The 18,073-nt window shown below is 36.3% G+C and overlaps 1 protein-coding gene and 1 long non-coding RNA gene across 5 annotated transcripts in view; one reads left to right on the top strand and one right to left on the bottom strand.

Annotated features, from left to right (window-relative positions):
- jak3 (Janus kinase 3 (a protein tyrosine kinase, leukocyte)) overlaps positions 1-16,417 on the top strand; it is a 28,781-nt gene extending 12,364 nt beyond the window's left edge. The window contains exons 2-25 of one of the 4 annotated variants that reach the window (XM_016665063.1): positions 1,147-3,060; positions 5,819-6,025; positions 6,129-6,246; positions 6,976-7,093; positions 7,626-7,771; positions 8,007-8,301; positions 9,050-9,172; positions 9,273-9,430; positions 9,518-9,629; positions 9,909-10,089; positions 10,369-10,493; positions 10,624-10,755; positions 10,851-10,938; positions 11,256-11,380; positions 11,550-11,688; positions 11,871-12,022; positions 12,268-12,418; positions 13,156-13,283; positions 13,378-13,567; positions 13,814-13,938; positions 14,505-14,677; positions 15,121-15,238; positions 15,325-15,438; positions 15,540-16,417. In XM_016665063.1, the coding sequence (XP_016520549.1) occupies positions 5,821-6,025; positions 6,129-6,246; positions 6,976-7,093; positions 7,626-7,771; positions 8,007-8,301; positions 9,050-9,172; positions 9,273-9,430; positions 9,518-9,629; positions 9,909-10,089; positions 10,369-10,493; positions 10,624-10,755; positions 10,851-10,938; positions 11,256-11,380; positions 11,550-11,688; positions 11,871-12,022; positions 12,268-12,418; positions 13,156-13,283; positions 13,378-13,567; positions 13,814-13,938; positions 14,505-14,677; positions 15,121-15,238; positions 15,325-15,438; positions 15,540-15,644 (3,321 nt within the window). In that variant the 5' untranslated portion in view covers positions 1,147-3,060; positions 5,819-5,820 and the 3' untranslated portion in view covers positions 15,645-16,417. Of the gene's footprint in view, positions 1-26; positions 3,156-4,759; positions 6,026-6,128; positions 6,247-6,975; positions 7,094-7,625; positions 7,772-8,006; positions 8,302-9,049; positions 9,173-9,272; positions 9,431-9,517; positions 9,630-9,908; positions 10,090-10,368; positions 10,494-10,623; positions 10,756-10,850; positions 10,939-11,255; positions 11,381-11,549; positions 11,689-11,870; positions 12,023-12,267; positions 12,419-13,155; positions 13,284-13,377; positions 13,568-13,813; positions 13,939-14,504; positions 14,678-15,120; positions 15,239-15,324; positions 15,439-15,539 lie in introns of those variants that run through there. The other 3 variants (XM_007541184.2, XM_007541192.2, XM_016665048.1) reach the window with 3 other exon arrangements.
- On the bottom strand, positions 8,169-14,568 carry LOC103129933 (uncharacterized). Its single transcript, XR_475139.2, has 4 exons — positions 14,487-14,568; positions 10,319-10,431; positions 9,569-9,615; positions 8,169-8,255 (listed from the first exon to the last, which is right to left on the bottom strand). It is a non-coding gene; the product is annotated as an uncharacterized LOC103129933 (long non-coding RNA).
- Positions 16,418-18,073: the final 1,656 nt, after the last annotated feature.

Here is an 18,073-nt window from a genome sequence, read left to right as displayed (position 1 = left end):
TATATATATATATATATATATATACCTTCTTTTTGAAGAGTTGGTCTCTAACAAAATGAACAATAATAAATCCACTATCTTATCTTCTTTATAGTGCTGATTACTGGAATTTGATCTATACATACATACAGTAAATGATCATTAACTCCCCATCAGAAAACTTGTTGTATGTCAATAGCTCTCTCTCGCATTGATTATTTTCATTCAATCTTAAAAGAGCAATAAAGTCATTCTGTTCAAAAGTCCCTAATATTAATGGCGAGTACAAGGAATGCTTTTCAGTTACAAGAGACCGTGTTTGTGTCCATAGATGTATAATACAGTTAAAGGGAAAAAGAAACAAAATAAAAGAAATGACCATTTTAACAGAGACTTACAAAAAAAAAAAAAAGGTAAATGATGAGGAAACTGAAAATGACAACAGCAGCTGCAGATGTGTGATTGACTTTTTAGGCAGACCTTTGAAGACACTCTTGTAGTAATCAATTCAACTAAAGATTAACTCATGGATGACTTCCTTTAGCTTTTGCTGGAACTTTAATCCCAGCAAGAGCTAAGGATATGTGAAAGACATTTACTGAAAGGCTTCCGACACATCCTTACCTGAAGTGACACTAATTGCTGTAAAAGAGCATCTTTTTAGATGACTTCCTTGTGTACCTGTAAATTGTTTCTACTGTGGTTACAAGCACTGGTTTTATTGTATACAAAACTCTGTAAGAAGCTTAAACTCAAAGTAGAGTTCAACTTAAGTTTAAACAGTGTAATAAAACTCTCTATGTTGGTTCAGATGCTTTATTCATCACAAGCTTTAAACATTTGACCGTAAACTCTTGGCTATCTTTGTCTTTTTACAGCAAATCTTGACCTACATACTACATGTAATAAGATCTGATTAGTATGACACTGCTACACAAAAGTCAGTTAAATGAAGATCTGTAGTAAGCATTGTAAAAGTTCCAACTTTATTGGAATATTTAAGGTTATGTATTTCTTCCAGAAAAAAAAGAGACTTTTAATAGTTTTTATAGGTTTTGACAATGATTAATGATCAAAAAGGTCATTTTAGAAACAAATAATAAACAGGGCTTTTCCCTAATTTACTTTAATTCCAAAACACTAGCAGTTTTCTGCTATAGTATTCAGTGTGGTTATAGTAAACAGATATCCCTACAGATATCAGTAAAATATCTGTAGGGCCGCTTGCAGTAAAATACGACTTTAATATGAAAGATGTCTAAATGGTCAGACTGCACAGCTTCATGTTCTGATCCCTCTCTGTCAGAACAGAAGGACCCATGAGTCATTGTCTTAGCATTAACAGGAACCTCTTAGCCAAGAAACCCAGCATTTGATGATTCAAGACCTGTTCAGCTTGTGTCAGCAAGTAGAGTGCAGATTGTTGTGGCTAGTGGGAAAATGACGGTTGAAATTATGTAAAACAATTAAAAGACTGTATAGCCTAAAATGTGTCTTTTGACTCTTACTGACCTTTGTGGAGCAAGAAATGGGAGAGACGTTGAATGAGAAAACAACATATCCGACACCCCACATGCAATAGAGCTAACATCACACAGCTGGTCCAGCTCCATACCCTAGTTGCTCTATTTACTCAGGTCATATTTATCCAGTATGTATTTATTTTTGATTATCTGAAACAAGGCTGACAAAAACAGCAAAAACAGAAGAAATCTGTCAGGAGCAAACACTTTTTTCACTGAACATGTTTTCATATCCATTGCAACATAGCATACACTCGCTTTACTGTATCAGTAAAATATCTGTAGGGTCGCTTGCAGTAAAATATGACTTTAATGTGAACGATGTCTAAATGGTCAAACTGCACAGCTTCATGTTGTGATCCCTCTCTGTCAGAACAGAAGGGATGACCCATGAGTCATTGTCTTAGCATTAACAGGAAACTGGTGGTTAATCTGAGTTGATCAAATAACAAGGAAATCTAATAGTGGCATATGATTGGAGGAAAAGTCTGTATTCATTCATATATTTTCATTATGAGGAAACAAACTTCACTAAAGGAATCCAGAAGCTAATTTGCACACATCTTAACAAATCTTTAACAAACTGAATAATGTTAACCAGGACAACTTATGCATTTGCAACAAGTGCAAACAGCAACATGAAAAGTGCAATAAGAATGAAGTAAACTCATAGTTCAAGCTGGCTGTGAATGCAGTTTAGACCAGGTGGTTTTGGTAAAACTAGAACAGGAAGCTGCGCTGCAGAGAAGCAAAGCCACACTGGGTTTCTTTTCCTGAAATGTCAGATAAATCGATTTCTTGAAAGATGGACGTTCGCTTCCACGGAACATAAGCTTCTCTCATGATCATTTCATCATCAAGAAATCTTTTAAAAGAAAATGAAAAAGTTCTGTTTGAGTTCCTATAATAACATAATCGTGATGCCTAATTTTCTTATTGCTGCTTTATTTGTTGTTCTATGGAGCAGCAGAAAGAGAATCTTGCTCTTTTACAATCAAGCTTTTGAATAGTGCAAACTGTGAATGGAAACTGTCCATATTTGGAACAAACATGACTGAAACACAATAGACAATGTTTTCATACACAGAAAATTTAACTGTTTTGGAGGCCCTGAATGTTCAGATATTTTGCTGTAAATGTGTCAGAGTTCTCCACGGGCTCATTCTGAAAGATGCAGCAGTAGGAAAGGAATCAGAAAGTTTCAATTTTAGGAGAAGAAATCCCCTTTTTTCAGTCAATGTGCAGCATATTGTGGTTAAGTTGTCTAAGTACTGAACAGAATATAATTTTGTGTGAGAAGGTAAAGTTTTCTTCATGTTTTGTGACTGAAATAAAAATAAAAAAAAAAAACAACTGACAGCGATCAGACACTGTCGACATTTTTGGCACGCTTGTCAAAAATCAGGAAATCAGATAGGACTTCCTGTCAACACCCTGACGCTCTCGAGCTGACAAATACATACAGAGAATAAGAAACGCAGAAGTCAAAAAAAGGAAAGCACCAACTTACAGGAACAAACTGATGAATTGAGGAAATAAGGACATCCAAATGTGAAAGGTAACAGCTTGACCAACGACTTTAGGTTTTAATAATGTTTATGTTTGGTGCTTGACGTTGGGACTATCAGGCAATTGTTAGAAATTATGTGCTGGGTAAGGTCGACTGTTCTCAACTAATAAAATTGAAATGTTTCTCTGTTTTGATCTGCTGTAGCTGTGTGCGTGTTCAGTGAATGCTTACCTTTAGACATTTTAATGTTTTAATATTCCCTTTATTCTGATGTGTTTCAGTGTGAATTCAGTGGTAGATGCTATTTCCTGTATCAAATAAGTAATTTAAGAGCCAGTTCTGAAACATGAAACAATGTGACATAAGTTACCAAAGGGGTTCTTTACTTTCCATGCTACATTGCTCCTTATGTAGCAGAACATGGCAATCAGTTTCACAAAAACCCAGTGGGAATCCCCAAAGGTCTTTGAATATGATTAAATGTCTGGTGCGTAACCACCTAAAAGGCAGGGGGACAACAAGCAAAGACCGCTGCCATGTTAGTGTGAAGCTTCGTATTACTTCAGATTCTCAAAGTTACTCTTTTCTGATCACAGGACAACAGAAATATTCAGCTTCAAACAAAGCAACTAAATGGCACAAAATATATGAAAATTATCAACTGGTTAAGCATCTTGAGCAATAAACCAAGCCACAGGAAGCGTGAAAGCTAATAACAGACATAAGCGAGAGACAGAGGTTCAGTAAAATTAGAAAATGCTGCTAATGGTTGTCTTGTTTGGCCCTGAATTAGAACTTCATAAAGAATTAGAAGAATTGGATTTTGTTTTTGTTTTTTCCTGACGATGTAATGCGAAGAAGAAATCTGCCAAAAAGGCACTGACAATAATCCGTTACCTTTACTCCAAATTAGTTTTTTTTCTTTGGTCTAGACAAGAGATCTGAGAACAGTCAGAGGAAGGAGTAGCAGGTGTGTGTCTTCCAAAGCATTATTGTTGGGTTGTATAACGTGCTGCAGCTTTGATGTTTGTAGTATGAGAGATATGCAGCTCCATTATGTGCGATGATTTGTTGATTGCAAAACTACACATTTCCATATGCTTTTAATGTATTCGAATTATTATACTTCTAAAATGTCACTAGTTGTCTGTGTGTCTTAACTGCTTTTTAATTAAAGTTCAGAACTAAGAACATCTGTAATTTCTTAGAGCTGAACATGTAACGCGTACTGAGTTTATTGAGTATTCTTGACATAATCTTGTTTCAACTTTAAGACACAATACAATCAATAAGGTTTGGAAAATACATAACTGAAGCAGAGAAATCCGGTAAGACTTTATTTGAAGGGGTGTGCATAAGACTGACATGACACTGTCATAAACATGACAACTTCTGTCATGAACATAAAGGAGTCTTTATGAATGTTTATGACAGTTGTCATGAAGTGTCATTCGGTAAATAATGACACTTTTAATGCTAAGTTGCTCTAAAAGTTGCACTAAAAGTCCATTAAAAATGCCAACTTTGTATGATTTTGTAAATTATGATAATTTAATGCAAAGTTGGCATTTTAATGGACTTTCAATGCAACTTTTAGAGCAACTTTGCATTAAAAGTGTCATTGTTTACCGAATGACGCTTCATAACAACTGTCATAAACATTCATAAAGACTTCTTTATGTTCATGACAGATCTTATGTCATGTTTTTGACAGTGTCATGTCAGTCTTATGCACACCCCTTCAAATAAAGTGTTACCAGAAAAACCCTTATTAACAAGACCATTAAACTGAATATGTTTAAAACAGTCCTGGCCATATACTGTAAACAATACTGTCTGATGACACATCTTTTCACAATAACAACTAGACGTTTGGTCGTTTTGAGTAAATGGGACTTTCAAGGATTTTTCAAAGTGTGTCAGGGGACCTATTGATTTAAGTGATTCATTTGACATCAAGACAAGTTATGACAGAGTGTAATGGTATATTTTGTCTCATTTAACCCTGTGTTGATATTAATTGCAAAACAGTTATTGGAAATGCAAACAATGTAGACCCTCAGATGCAGTCAGGTTTTATTTACAATAAGGCATGACTCACATACTGTGCAGACAGACAGATAATTTGGCCTGATTTTCCTTTTTGTCACCCACCCGTCTAGTTTCATCAGTAATTTCAAAGACACAAAGCAGACCATGGAAAGATGTGCCAAAGAGCTTTAAAAGACAGCTCTTTTAAAGCTGTCTTTAAAAATATTGGTCTACAACATTTTGAAAAAAATAAACTTTATTGGAAACAAAGATCATGAAATCTAATGTGATGGTCTCAATGTCTAGCACATTGCCTTGTATATTAAAAGGTGTTTCTTCAGCCACTTAAGTAATTTTTAGTCCAGCTTCTTACATTTAATGAGGACAATGTTATATTCAAGCCTCTGTTTTATTTTTTATATAAGTTTATATTTACTTTGTTTATAGAGCTGGATATTCATTTTCACTCACATTTAGAAAAATCACAGTTTTATTCTCCCCTAGAACAGTAACATAAGAGAAGGGGAAACATTTGTCTCAACATTTTTCTAATCATAATTTTTTAGAAGATCAGTGCAAAGAGTAACCCCACAAAGGCCTTATTTCTCATTCTTGAAATTTTAGCACCACTGACCATCAAATTCTTCCTGAAATAATGTTTTTGCTCATTTCTCTGAGGTTTTCTTCCTACTGGAGGGAGTGTGACTTGAAATTGGGTTCTCCTATAATTAAATTGAAGCAAATATCTGAATGCAACTGTCGATTTTGTTCTCAGACATGCCGATGAATTTCAGAGAGGAAGAGTCGACCCCCCTGGTGTTGAGAGACCGGGGGGGCAGCCAGAAGTCCAGTTCGAGCGTGGAAGCCGGCTTACAAGTACACATCTACTTTTTTCCTGGCACAAGGGATGCGACAGTGATACAAATTTCATCCGGACAGATAAGTGCAGAAAATGTTTGCATCCAAGCAGGAAAGAAAAGTGGTAAGAATGAATGGATGAATAAGACTCTGAGCAGGAATTTCTGGTTGGTTTGAGGTGCTGGTTGTCCAAATAAAGTTACGTGTAATATTTTTTTATTATCCAGGAATCTTACCAGTGTACCTGAGCCTTTTCGGTTTAGCCTCTGCAGATCTGTCATTTTGGTATCCGCCATCACACATGTTTGACTCAGACGAAAACTTGGTCGTTCATTTTAGAGTGAGGTAAGTTCAGTATTCAAAATTCAGTTTTAAAAAGCCATATGAATACTTTCAGAACTATTTCATGTAATCTTTATTGTTATTATTACTAAATCAGATACAAGGAAGACACAATTACTAATAAATGCAAACCTTTCAAGTGAAAATCTTACAAATGTGGAGTGTTTTGTTGCTTGTTTTATTGCATAAATGTCCAAATGATTTACGATTTACATTCAAAGTTAACAGCAGCTGTTTTATCTATTATTATACCTCTAAATATATGTCAGAACGGCATGTAGAGAAAGTTTCTCAAAGCTACATAAATTAGTAGTACAGAGTAAGTGCAGCTCACCAACAACAATATGGGCATCTGCAGTAATGAAGGAGAAAAAGTTAACTCTCCATGAAAATATATCTTATCAAATCATTTAACCTTTTAGGAACTGCACTTTGCACCATTTTGTGTAAGCTTTGGGCTTCGAACAACATTTGAAGTCTTCACTAAATACAAGATTGAGTTGATTTGAAATATTTTTCCAACAAGCTTTGCAACAAGGTTCTGGATTACTAAAAAATTCTTTATATATGTTTGAGCTGCATAAAATCCATACTAATTAATGTGTAGTTCACATTAATTTCTGTACTTGGAAAGGGAACAACTAAAGGAAAGACATGTAATTACTTGGCTTACATTTCAAAAGTAAGGTTTGCTTTGACTCAGAAATAATAATGGATCTTTCATGTCTCCAGGTTTTTCTTTGGGAACTGGTTCGGCGAAGGACCAAGAACTTCATATCGCTACAGTCTGACAAAGGACAGAATCAGTCTGGTGCTTGACTACAATGTCATAGATTACCTTTTTGCTCAGGTAAAGTACATGAACATCATGCTCATTAATATTAAAGGCAATAACTTACTTCACTATATTTTATATCAGTGTATTAATGATGTACCATTGCAAAGGAAGGTAGACTGTAAAAAAAGTGACTTAAACACGATATCTTCCTTGTAATTTAAAAACATTCTTAGACATTTTACTGTCTCATGTAAGGTTTTTTAAAGGGCACTGATGCTAATTCAGTGTATGTAAAGTCAGAAGTTAACACCCACAATTTCACACATCCTCAGTTAAAATGAGTAGACTGAAACAAAAAGTGTGTTTAGAGCAGCTTTTCAATTTGTACCGACATTGATAAAAAATTTTGCAAAATTAACATAGGGTAGGGTTATGGTTATGGTTAGGTTGAGCAGAACCTATTTTGTAGATTTTTGCCTTTTTTAGTGTAAAAATGTAGTTAGAAAAAACAAAAGGCTGAATATTGCATGTTTCTCAGAAAGTAAGGCAGGTATGTCACATTAAAGAGTGTCCCCGGCTTTTTTTTTTTTTTTTTGGTGTTTAGTTGAGAAGTGACTTCATTGCGAGTGAAGCAGGAATCGTTCCACCTTTGAGCGCCCAGGAGGAATGCCTCGGCCTTGCTGTGCTGGACTTGTGGAGAATGGCTAAAGAGCGACGCCAAACTATAAGAGAGCTCTGCAAAACTGTCAGGTATTTACAGCTGAATAAAGCTTTATTTTGTTTTTCAAAATAGATGACAACAAATCAGTTTTTCAGTTTAAAGTTTTTGATGTGGTTGTTTTTGATATATGTATGCAGCTAGCAAAAGAGCACATAATAATACATAATGTGTTCTTTTACAATATTTGAACCACTGTAGCGTTTCTAGTCAAAATATGCTGTGTTTGTTAAAGTCTCTTGTTTTACCTGGACTGCTCTTCCTCAGCTATAAATCCTGCCTCCCCAAGTCACATCGGCATGAAATCCAGAAACGAAACCGCCTGGACCGCTTTCGAATCAGGAACACTCTTAAGCGTTTCTTGAAAAAACTTGGCAAATGCTCAGTGGACGAGTACAGCCTGAAGCTCAAATACCTGATTGAACTGGCTGGCATCGAGCCGTCTCTCGGGAGTGAGACCTTCCGTGTCAATCGTTCTTCCTCCCACGCGGAAGCAACTTTCACCCTTCTGCGGGTCTGTGGGGAGACAGGAATTCAAACTGGTCAACTTGATGGTGCCGTGGTAAGAGCAAAGTGTTTGTGGGTTCAATATTTAGATCAGTAAATTATAACTTCAGTTAATTGGTCTTATTTCTCAGTGCATGAAAACTATAGTTTTAAACATCGGTGCAGTGCCAGTGTCAAATAGGACCTTTGGGTTTAGTGAGATTTCAGAATTACAGGTGACGATATTTAGGTTTCAAGGGGTTCCTCAGTTTCGAGAATTTTGCATATCACACTTGAATGTCCTAACAAAGTCTATGAGTTTCAATTAGTCATGCAGTTCAAAACATTAGCAAGAAAGGAGTCAACCCTATAGCATAGACTACATTGATTAGGATATGTTGACATTCAATCAGTTTGAATGAACTACTAATCACTCCTTTAAAAAGTTCTTGAGGATTTCAACCAAACTGTAATCAGTCAATCAAAACACTGTAACCTCATCAGTGTATTCCAGAATGAGGACATCTATATTAAGTATACAAGAGAGCCCAGAGGACAAAACCTTGAGGTGTCCCAAAGTAGGTTAGCACAAAGACTTTTAGCCAAATCTTGCAAAAGTTTCCAATTGCAAGATTGGAAACAGTAGGGCATCAGTTTAAGTATGGGGTCAAACACTTGTAGACATCTTCAGATAGCTGGTTGCCCTTATGTTCCAGGGTTTAATCTTTCCATCTTTTTGGTCAAGTGTTACTTTGTTACCCTTAGTAGAGAAGGAGTTTTTGCTATAAAATAAGTCCATCTGCTGTTTTTTTTTTTTTTTTTAGGAATGGCAGACCTTCTGTGATTTCCATGAAATTGTAGACATCAGCATTAAGAGGATCTTGAACGAGATGGTCCCACAAGACAGCAGGATGGTAACGATAACTCGGAAGGATGACAGATGCTTGGTAAATACTTCTTTACAAAAACTTTTCTTAATTTGTATTTTATATTAAAGTTTTGCTTTTGTATTCTTATACTGTTTGGTTTGCTCATTTGCCATTACAGGAAGCTAGTTTCCAGAGTCGCAAAGAGGCACTTTCGTTTATGTCGCTGATCGATGGCTATTTCAGACTGATCACGGACTCAAGCCATTTCTTCTGTCAAGACATTGCTCCACTAAGCCTTCTAGAGGGACTCAAAAACTACTGTCATGGCCCTATCACGTGGGTCTTTTTGAACAGACGTTTAATTTGACTATTATTTTGACGTGAACATGTTTAAGATGTCTCTTTTACATTTTGTGGAATCAGATCAGAGTTTGCAGTCAACAAGCTGAAAAGGTCAGGATGCACAGGCGGTACCTTCCTTATCCGGCAGAGTCCAAAGAACTACGAGAACTTCTTCCTCACTGTTTGTGTTCAGGTAAAGACAGCAGGAGATACGAATTAGACACTCATTCGTTTTCAAATGGCTTATATGCAGCTCTTCTGTGTATTTCAATAACCTGACATCAAAAAAAAGAAAGTCTTTGAATGTACATATAGTTGAAAGAGCCTTTAAAAAGTATTATAGGAGTCACAATCAATTTTGTGATTTAGGATAACTGGCCATTCTATACTGATGATGTCCCTGTTTTTTTTAATGCTACTTCTTTATCTATAACCTATTGCAAATTAAATCTATTTGTTCTTTTTTTTGCAGACCCCTCTTGGCCTTGATTACAAGGACTGTCTCATTATTAAAAATGAGAGCTACAGTCTTCCTGGTCTCACAAAATCATTTTCCAGCTTGACAGAACTCACCAACTATTACCAACACAACAAGCTGCTGTTGGCCGAAATACCCGTCAAGTTAACTCGCTGCTGTCCACCTCGGCCCAAAGGTACAAAGTTATGTGAGTTCAGGGACACTTAGGTAAATGTAAAGCTTGAAAGACAAAAGCAGTGCTGCTTCATTAAATGGTTCAATTGAAATGTCTGCAGCTATTTGACACAATAAGCTATTTTTTTTTTAATTAGTTGAATAAATTTCACACTATCCTTTTTATCATACAACTCAAGATAGTTTTGTAATAATGATTAGATCTAAACTTACAGCCAATGTTCTCATACCTTTATATGTGTTCAAGTGGAAGTGAACATATATATTTCTGTCTCTGCAGAACTCACAAATCTCATAATTGTACGAAACAGCAGCTTGTTTGAAGCTCAAGGATCTCCAGCACCTGAAAGAAACAAGTTCAGTCACATTCAGATCCACATGATCAAATTTGGAGACCTGAACTGGGTAAGTATTCAGACGTGGGACCAAAACTAACATAGAACAACCTTTATCTTTGGGCTGTATGATTTTTATTTTTGTTCTCACTTAAATCTCCCACAACAATGAATGCAATGTCTTTGGTATTTCGTGTCAGGGTGACAGCCTTGGACAGGGGACCTTCACCCGAATCTTTAAAGGCTACAAAACTGACTTCCGTGATGGAGAAAAACACATGACTGAAGTCATCCTAAAGGAGCTTGACTCTGCTTACAAGAACTGCTGGGAGGTGGGTTTTTGTGGCGCAAAGCATTATGTGTGAGTTATTAAAGATTCAGCAAATTCAAGTTCCCTATAAATATAAAAAATGTCTTTCCCCCTAAGTCACTCTTCGAAGCTGCCAGTTTGATGAGCCAGATTTCTCATAAACACCTCCTCCATGTATATGGAGTCAGTGTACACGGATCACAAAGTAAGTATAAACCAACTAGACTTTCTTATTGTTTTATAATATTACAATATTAAAATGAAGTGCTTTAACTGATCCAAAACAGCATGTGAGACAAAAGCGGCATCAAATTTTAATGACAAAAGGTTAATTTCCTGAAATTTAATTGATGTTTTTGGTAAAATCCATTGCATTTGCCACAATATGATACATGTAGAGTGATAATTTAGTCTCCCTCAGTCCTTATGTGACCCTGCTCAGTTCTTGTGCACGTGAGTGAGCATTTCAGAATTTGTATTTGAAGCCCAGCTGTAGAAACAGGTCTTGCTGTGCCGTTACAGACATCATGGTTCAGGAGTTTGTCAAGTATGGAGCCCTTGACCTGTACTTGAAAAGAGGAACATCTGTCTCAGTGAGCTGGAAACTCAGCATAGCCAAACAGCTTGCATGCGCACTCAACTTCCTGGTAAGAAAGACATTTAACAAGGAGGAAAACAGAGTCTGCAGAAAGTTGGTTACATTTGTTTGTGTTGAAAGCTTTATAGGTTTTTTTTTTTAAATAGCTCATAAAACACAATAAAACTAGAATAAAACTTTATATTTGTCCTTAAGATAAAATTACAATTCCATTACAGGAAGAGCAAAACATTGTTCATGGAAATATCTGCGCTAAAAACCTGCTGCTGGCAAGAGAAGGTGACCCCTCGCTGGGCAGCTCTCCCTTCATCAAGCTGAGTGACCCGGGCATCAGTGTGGTCATGATGGGAAATGATGGTAACACTAAAAAAATAAATAAATAAAATAAAAAATAAAAATGTTACATGTAGAGTAACATTTTTTAATGTTACTCTACATGTACTCTACTTTTATATTTATTTATATATATTTTTTTTTCCACATCATGTCTTAAACACATAAAAAAGATCAGAGTTAATTAATGAAATTTCTTTTTTCAGTTATTCTGGACAGGATTCCCTGGGTGGCTCCTGAGGTGCTTGATGCCCCAGATAACCTGACGCTCGAGTGCGATAAGTGGAGCTTTGGTGCCACTGTGTGGGAAATTTTCAACGATGGAAACTCCCCATTGAGAGGCTGGAACTTAGATCAGGTATAGTCAGTCATTCATGTAATGCAGAGGCTGTGCGGCGTTACAAGTCACTACTTACTCTTATTCAGTTGAGACTGAGTGGGACCACTTTTTAAAGTTCCCTAGGTCATCAGATTTGCTTTATTAAAAATGTAAGTTTCGATCAGTGGGCAGCCCTGGGTTATGTGCCTTGCACATTGACATAGTCAGACCAGCAACTTTCCAATTGCCAAGCACTTATAAAATTGTTTGTGTTTTTGCTGCAGAAGAGGAATTTTTACGAGAACATGCATCAGCTGCCTCCTTCCCAGTGGACAGAGTTAGCAGATCTGATCGCTCAGTGCATGGACTATGACGCCGCCTTCAGACCATCGTGTCGCAGTATCATCCGTCAGCTCAACAGTCTCATCACATCAGGTAGTAACCTACACTCAGGTAAAACATTTCTGCTAACCAGCACCACCTGTGGGAAGCAGTGTTAGTCACAATCAGGCCAGCTGACAGCTCTGCCTTGGCCCAGCCATGATACTCACACCCACAACATTCTGTAATTAGTATAATATTAATTAATATTTACCATTTAAAGGCCTAATTAATCTTGTCTAGCTGTAGTCTGTAAGCTGTAGCTGCAACTTGCTCCTCAGGTAACTAGTACTGTTTCTTTTATCAATGATGGAGGCTGGCTGACTCAAAGCGGAGGGACAGATTGAAGATGAATACTTTCCTCTCTGTCTGTAGCATTTTAAACTCCACTAGACGCTTAAGAACTCCAAGCCAGAACTTGTGCAGGCGACCAAACCAAATATTAGCCTTATATTTTCTCCACCATGAAGGAAAAATATACTCTATTCTATCAAACCATAATTTTATAGTTAGCGGGTACGGTTCTAGGTCTCCTCTGCCTTGGCCTGGGAAAACTGACTTAGTTATCCACACCTGTTGGCGGCCATGGTCTCAATTCTTCTACTCATCTCTTTTTTTATATTTTTTGTGGAATAAATATTTATCTGTGTAAGATTTTAATTAGATTTACTTTACTGTTTTAAATGTCTTTATACTGCGTATAAATGCTTCTGTACTATATAGTATTTTCTATATTTGCGAGACACTGAATCTAATGCAGCTGCTTTGTGTATTTATGTCTTTTGTGACAGATTATGTCATACTTCACGCTACTGAACCGGTGACACAGAGCCCCATGTCCAAAGCTTTCAACCTTGTTCCGCATGATCAAACACTGTTTGAGGAAAGACACTTATGCTACATCTCCCCACTGGGAAAAGTAAGTTTGAAACAACAAATTATCTACTAAATCTTGCGTCGTACTTGACTTTTGCAGAATGGTGATTCCCAGAATCATCTGGTTATATCTGCAGGGAAACTTTGGGTGCGTTGAGCTTTGTCGCTACGACCCTTTGGGTGATAACACTGGCGAGCTCGTGGCTGTGAAGAAGCTGCAGCCTAACAAAGGCTCCAATCTAGAGGATTTCCAGAAGGAGGTTAAAATGCTCAGTGTTTTGCATTGTGACTACATCGTCAAGTACAGAGGGGTCTGCTACAGCATGGGTAAAAAAATGACACACACTCAACAGAAAAAGCCTTAAAATAATCGTTAAAAGAGATTATTTTGTTGCTGAATAATCAAATAGTATGTTCTCTATTAGATTATGTGTAATTATTATTTATGTTTTAATTAATATTATCTCAAGAAAACATGCTTTTAGAGACTTTGAAACTTACCACTGTATTTATGCACATATGACATTATGCACTGGGCTAACCTGGTTTATTGAATTGCTTGATTGTTCACAGGTCGCCTTAGCATGAGCTTAGTGATGGAGTATCTGCCTTATGGCAGCCTTACTGGCTATGTGTGGACTAACCGTCACAACATCACCACCAGGCGGATGCTGCTTTTCTCTTCTCAGATTTGTAAGGTAAAGGTCACAGACATCAGCCTTTTCCAAATACATAGAAATGGACGAGGTTTATATTTGATGAACAAAACTGTAAAGATCAAATCTTTACTATCACAAAGTATGGCTCATGGTGGTTGAAGTATGTGTTAAATATAGCGATGGAATTTGAATTTTTATGTCCATTGCATATATAACATGCAAATCAACAATGTCTAACAGCAGCATCACATGCAAATTCTGACTGTGCCAGCTGATATGTTGGTCAGCTTGTTCTCTCAAATCAGTGCTACTTCAGTTTAGATCTTAACATAAAGAAGGAAAAATGTGACATTTTTTCAGTTTTAAATTTAGCAAACATACTGAGGAAACACTTCTGTTTCCTTCAAATGTGTAACGCAGCAAATCCCTAGGATAACAACTTTGATAGGCCTTTTTGACTAGTCGTCCAACCAAACATGCAATAACAAAAAAAGACTCTGAGGTAAAAATCCTCCCTGACTGAAAATGTCTCATTAATTGCAGGTTTGACAATTTCTTTTCTGCCTCACATTCTTTTTTGTGCTCACCTGTTTTAACTTTTGCAGGGCATGGAATACTTGCAGATGCAGCGTTACGTCCACAGAGACCTCGCAGCAAGAAATATTCTTGTTGCCAATGAGTCGCTGGTGAAAATTGCTGATTTTGGCCTGACGAAGGTTCTTCCCTTTGATAAGGAGTACTATCGCCTCTCTCAGCCTGGACAGAGCCCCCTCTTCTGGTATGACCTCTCCTGTTTGAAATATGAATGAGAGAACAAAGTACAACGACTAGCAGTTTTAAACAAAAAGAAAACTTGAAACATCACTTATAATATGTAAAGCACCAACCATCTAGATCAATATGTGAAAACATTTCCCTCCTTCTGTTTTACTGCCTGATGTGATCTTGGCTTATAGGTCACATTTAAATCTCAAATTTAAGATCAAGTTAGAAAAAAAGAGTGGATTTTGCTGGTACCTGCTCCCCTTCAAGGGCATGTATACTTTATAGCTGACACCACATTCAGCACAATCGAAGAGGATTAGGGTCTCCATACAGAGCTGACATGATTATTGCAAAAGTTTCAAACAAATGTCTTGTAATCAAAATTTTTGACCTGAAATGTAAAATAAAAGTGTGTCTTAAGCTTTTGATAAAGTCTTGTTGCTGCGTGTTTCGCAGGTTAGCTCCGGAGTGCCTTAATGAAAATAAATTCTCCCACAAATCAGATGTCTGGAGTTTCGGGATCGTTCTCCATGAGCTCTTCTCTTACTGTGACAATAGCATCAATCCCAAAAGAGTAAGAAAGTGGGACATTGTTGCATTCAGGAATGCAGGGTGTCTAATGTTTATTTTAAATTACAATAATATGTTTTTTCTGCTCAGCTTTGTTTGCAGGAGATCGGACAAAATGTCCAAGGTACATCTCTTTCCATGCATCTGGCAAACATGCTGGCGAGCAACTGGAGGTTGCCAGCTCCTCCAAACTGCCCTCTGCAGGTATGTTTGCTCTGTCTTAGTATTGGGCACCACCTGAATAAAAAAAACATCTCTACAAATATAATTTGCTACATCCAATCATTTTCCCACATTAATTCCAGGTCTACAGTTTGATGAAGGACTGCTGGACGTACGACTTTGACAAGCGTCCGTCTTTCTCTGACCTGTCAAAAAAGGTTGAAAATATGATCCAGGACGACAGATAAAGCACAAAAGGCTGAGAAAGAGGCCTTGCTGAACCACACAGACATTGTTTAACAGCAGCAGTATTGAATTATAAAGTTTATTTATTGTCTTCCTCAGCAGTATTTCTTTTATTTTTGTTCTTTCCTTTATTTGGAAGCCTGTGGATACTTCGTAATGAGTAATGGGATCATATACATTGGTTTCAGCGAAAGCAGCAAAAGTTAATGTACAGCTTTGTAATGCTCCTTATCACATCATATTGCTGTGATTTTTTTAAATTTATTTTTTATTTTTTTACATGCAAAGCTGTAGGAATCATAAACAGAACATTTTGCATATAACATAAGACTGAACAAAAACTTTCATTGCACAGATATGGGTTTAATTTCAATATAAGTGCTTCGTTAAATAATTATTTATAATCTCTGCAGATATACCATTTGACAAGTACTGACAGTTTGGCTTAAAATATATCAGTGTGTAGAGTTTCTCATAAAAGTTTATAGGGTAAATTTGTTCAAGATCGTTTCATGTGTTTCAGAGATTTGATTGCAGGTGAAATAGTTTTCAGGTTTCATTTTATTAATATTATTGTTTTATATAAATATATAACTTAGTACAACAAGGATTTTCATTTATGCTGTTTGTTGCCTTGTGCTTGAACCGATTCTCTCAGTAAATATTCATTTTGTCCCATTGATTCTTTATTTCTTTTATAAAAACAAATTTAAATAAACCTTCTCCTGATGTACATTTGGTCTTGAAATTTAATTAAAGATAAGTTTGTTGCAAACTTTTGCCTGTGTCTGTTGCTGGTGATACATGATTTTACTCCACTTGCCTCCACTGTCACAAACTTCATCTGCTCGTACAACGGTGTCTCTGCAGGGTACTTCTTCTACTGGGTTGAACAGGCAGCCTGTTAAGTTTTAGCATTGCTGCTGCCACCTAGTGACTTACCTATGCCTGGGCATCACTATTTGAAAAAATAGTTTTAGATAACATAATTAAATAAAACAAAACAATTAATTGAATTTTAGATAACTTGCTGTCAATCATGTGGAAATTTGCTATAACATAAAATTGTCATTATATTGTCAATATGATGAACTCAGCTTTCAAATACTGGGACATTAGTTTTTTTTCTAGTGCAGTGGAGTTTATTTAATAAAAAAAGTCTTTGTTTCTTATCCTTCTAATCTTTAGCCCCCGAGATATGACATTTAATTTTCTTCTAAATTACTTGCTTTTGGAAAAACATATTGTTTCTGCTCGTGTTTTAATTTCTCACCCTTACATTTCACCTCTAAGTTTGAGCCTTAACCACTTAATCTATTCAAATTAAGTTCCTGAAATAAGGTACTGCATTATCTTTTTTTAAAAAGGACTTACCTTTAGCTCCCACTATCTTCTTATGGCTAAAAGTGGTTCCTTCTTTATCACTTCTTACTGTCAAATAGCTTTGCATTTTCTGCCTTGAAACCACCATCTAACAAAAGCCACTTACACCCTTCGGTAATCTTCTTATACTTCAGACTACGGTTATATCATAATCGCCAATATGTTCCACAACAGCTTTATGCAACCAAATACCAGTTAAAGCTTATGAGTCAAAGTTCAAAACAAAACTTTTTGTGAAGAAAAGAGGAGGTACAACATCCTCTTAACTCTTGTACCCTTCCTGATGGTCACAAAGAAAGAGAAAATTGTGAAAACCTAAGGAATGAGACCTAATTTAGAAGTATTTCTTAAACACACACATGAACACAAGAGGAACTTCTAAGTCAAAGTTGCTTAAACTATCTGAAAACTCTGCCTTAAGCTTATCTACATCACCAGTTGTAATTTGGGGCTTCGCTCCAACTTTCTGGGAGTCAAAAGTTTGGCTGACAGTACAGTAATCTGTCTCTTTGTACCACTATTTTCTCATGATAATGTAGTTTGCTTCTCCTTATGAATTAGGAATTAGGTCTCCTCCCCATAGAAACTCCCTGAACTTGCAGGTGCAGCCGGTTTCAGTGACGTCTTGTTTTGCCAATAAAGAGAATTTCTTTGCCAATAAAGAGAATTTCTTTCAACAACCCCTCACAAAAACAACTGTGACATCAGCCATTAGGAGTTTCAAAATAGTTGTTTACATTGATTTCATTCCTCAGTCCAGTCAGCTACAGCATGCTTTTTATCCTTCCAAAAGGATTTTGAACCATAAGAAGGAAATGTTTGTGCTTTTCCAAGCTTGGTTAAACATGATTCCTATGTTTATTTGAAACCTAATTTAAACTTAAAACACTTGTCTTTAAAGCCTTAAATCTCATTACTAAGTTATTTCCGAAATAAAAATTTGTAAAGCAGCTTCTAGATAAGAGATGTTTCAACATTCAAACCAAAGATTATATCTTCCAAATTACTCTTCCAAATCCACTTGGGTTGAGAAACACATTTATTTTTG

The sequence above is a fragment of the Poecilia formosa genome, unplaced genomic scaffold, assembly GCF_000485575.1.
Source record: "Poecilia formosa unplaced genomic scaffold, Poecilia_formosa-5.1.2 Scaffold10, whole genome shotgun sequence".
NCBI lineage: Eukaryota > Metazoa > Chordata > Actinopteri > Cyprinodontiformes > Poeciliidae > Poecilia > Poecilia formosa.
This window is presented reverse-complemented; position numbering and strand designations above follow the sequence as displayed.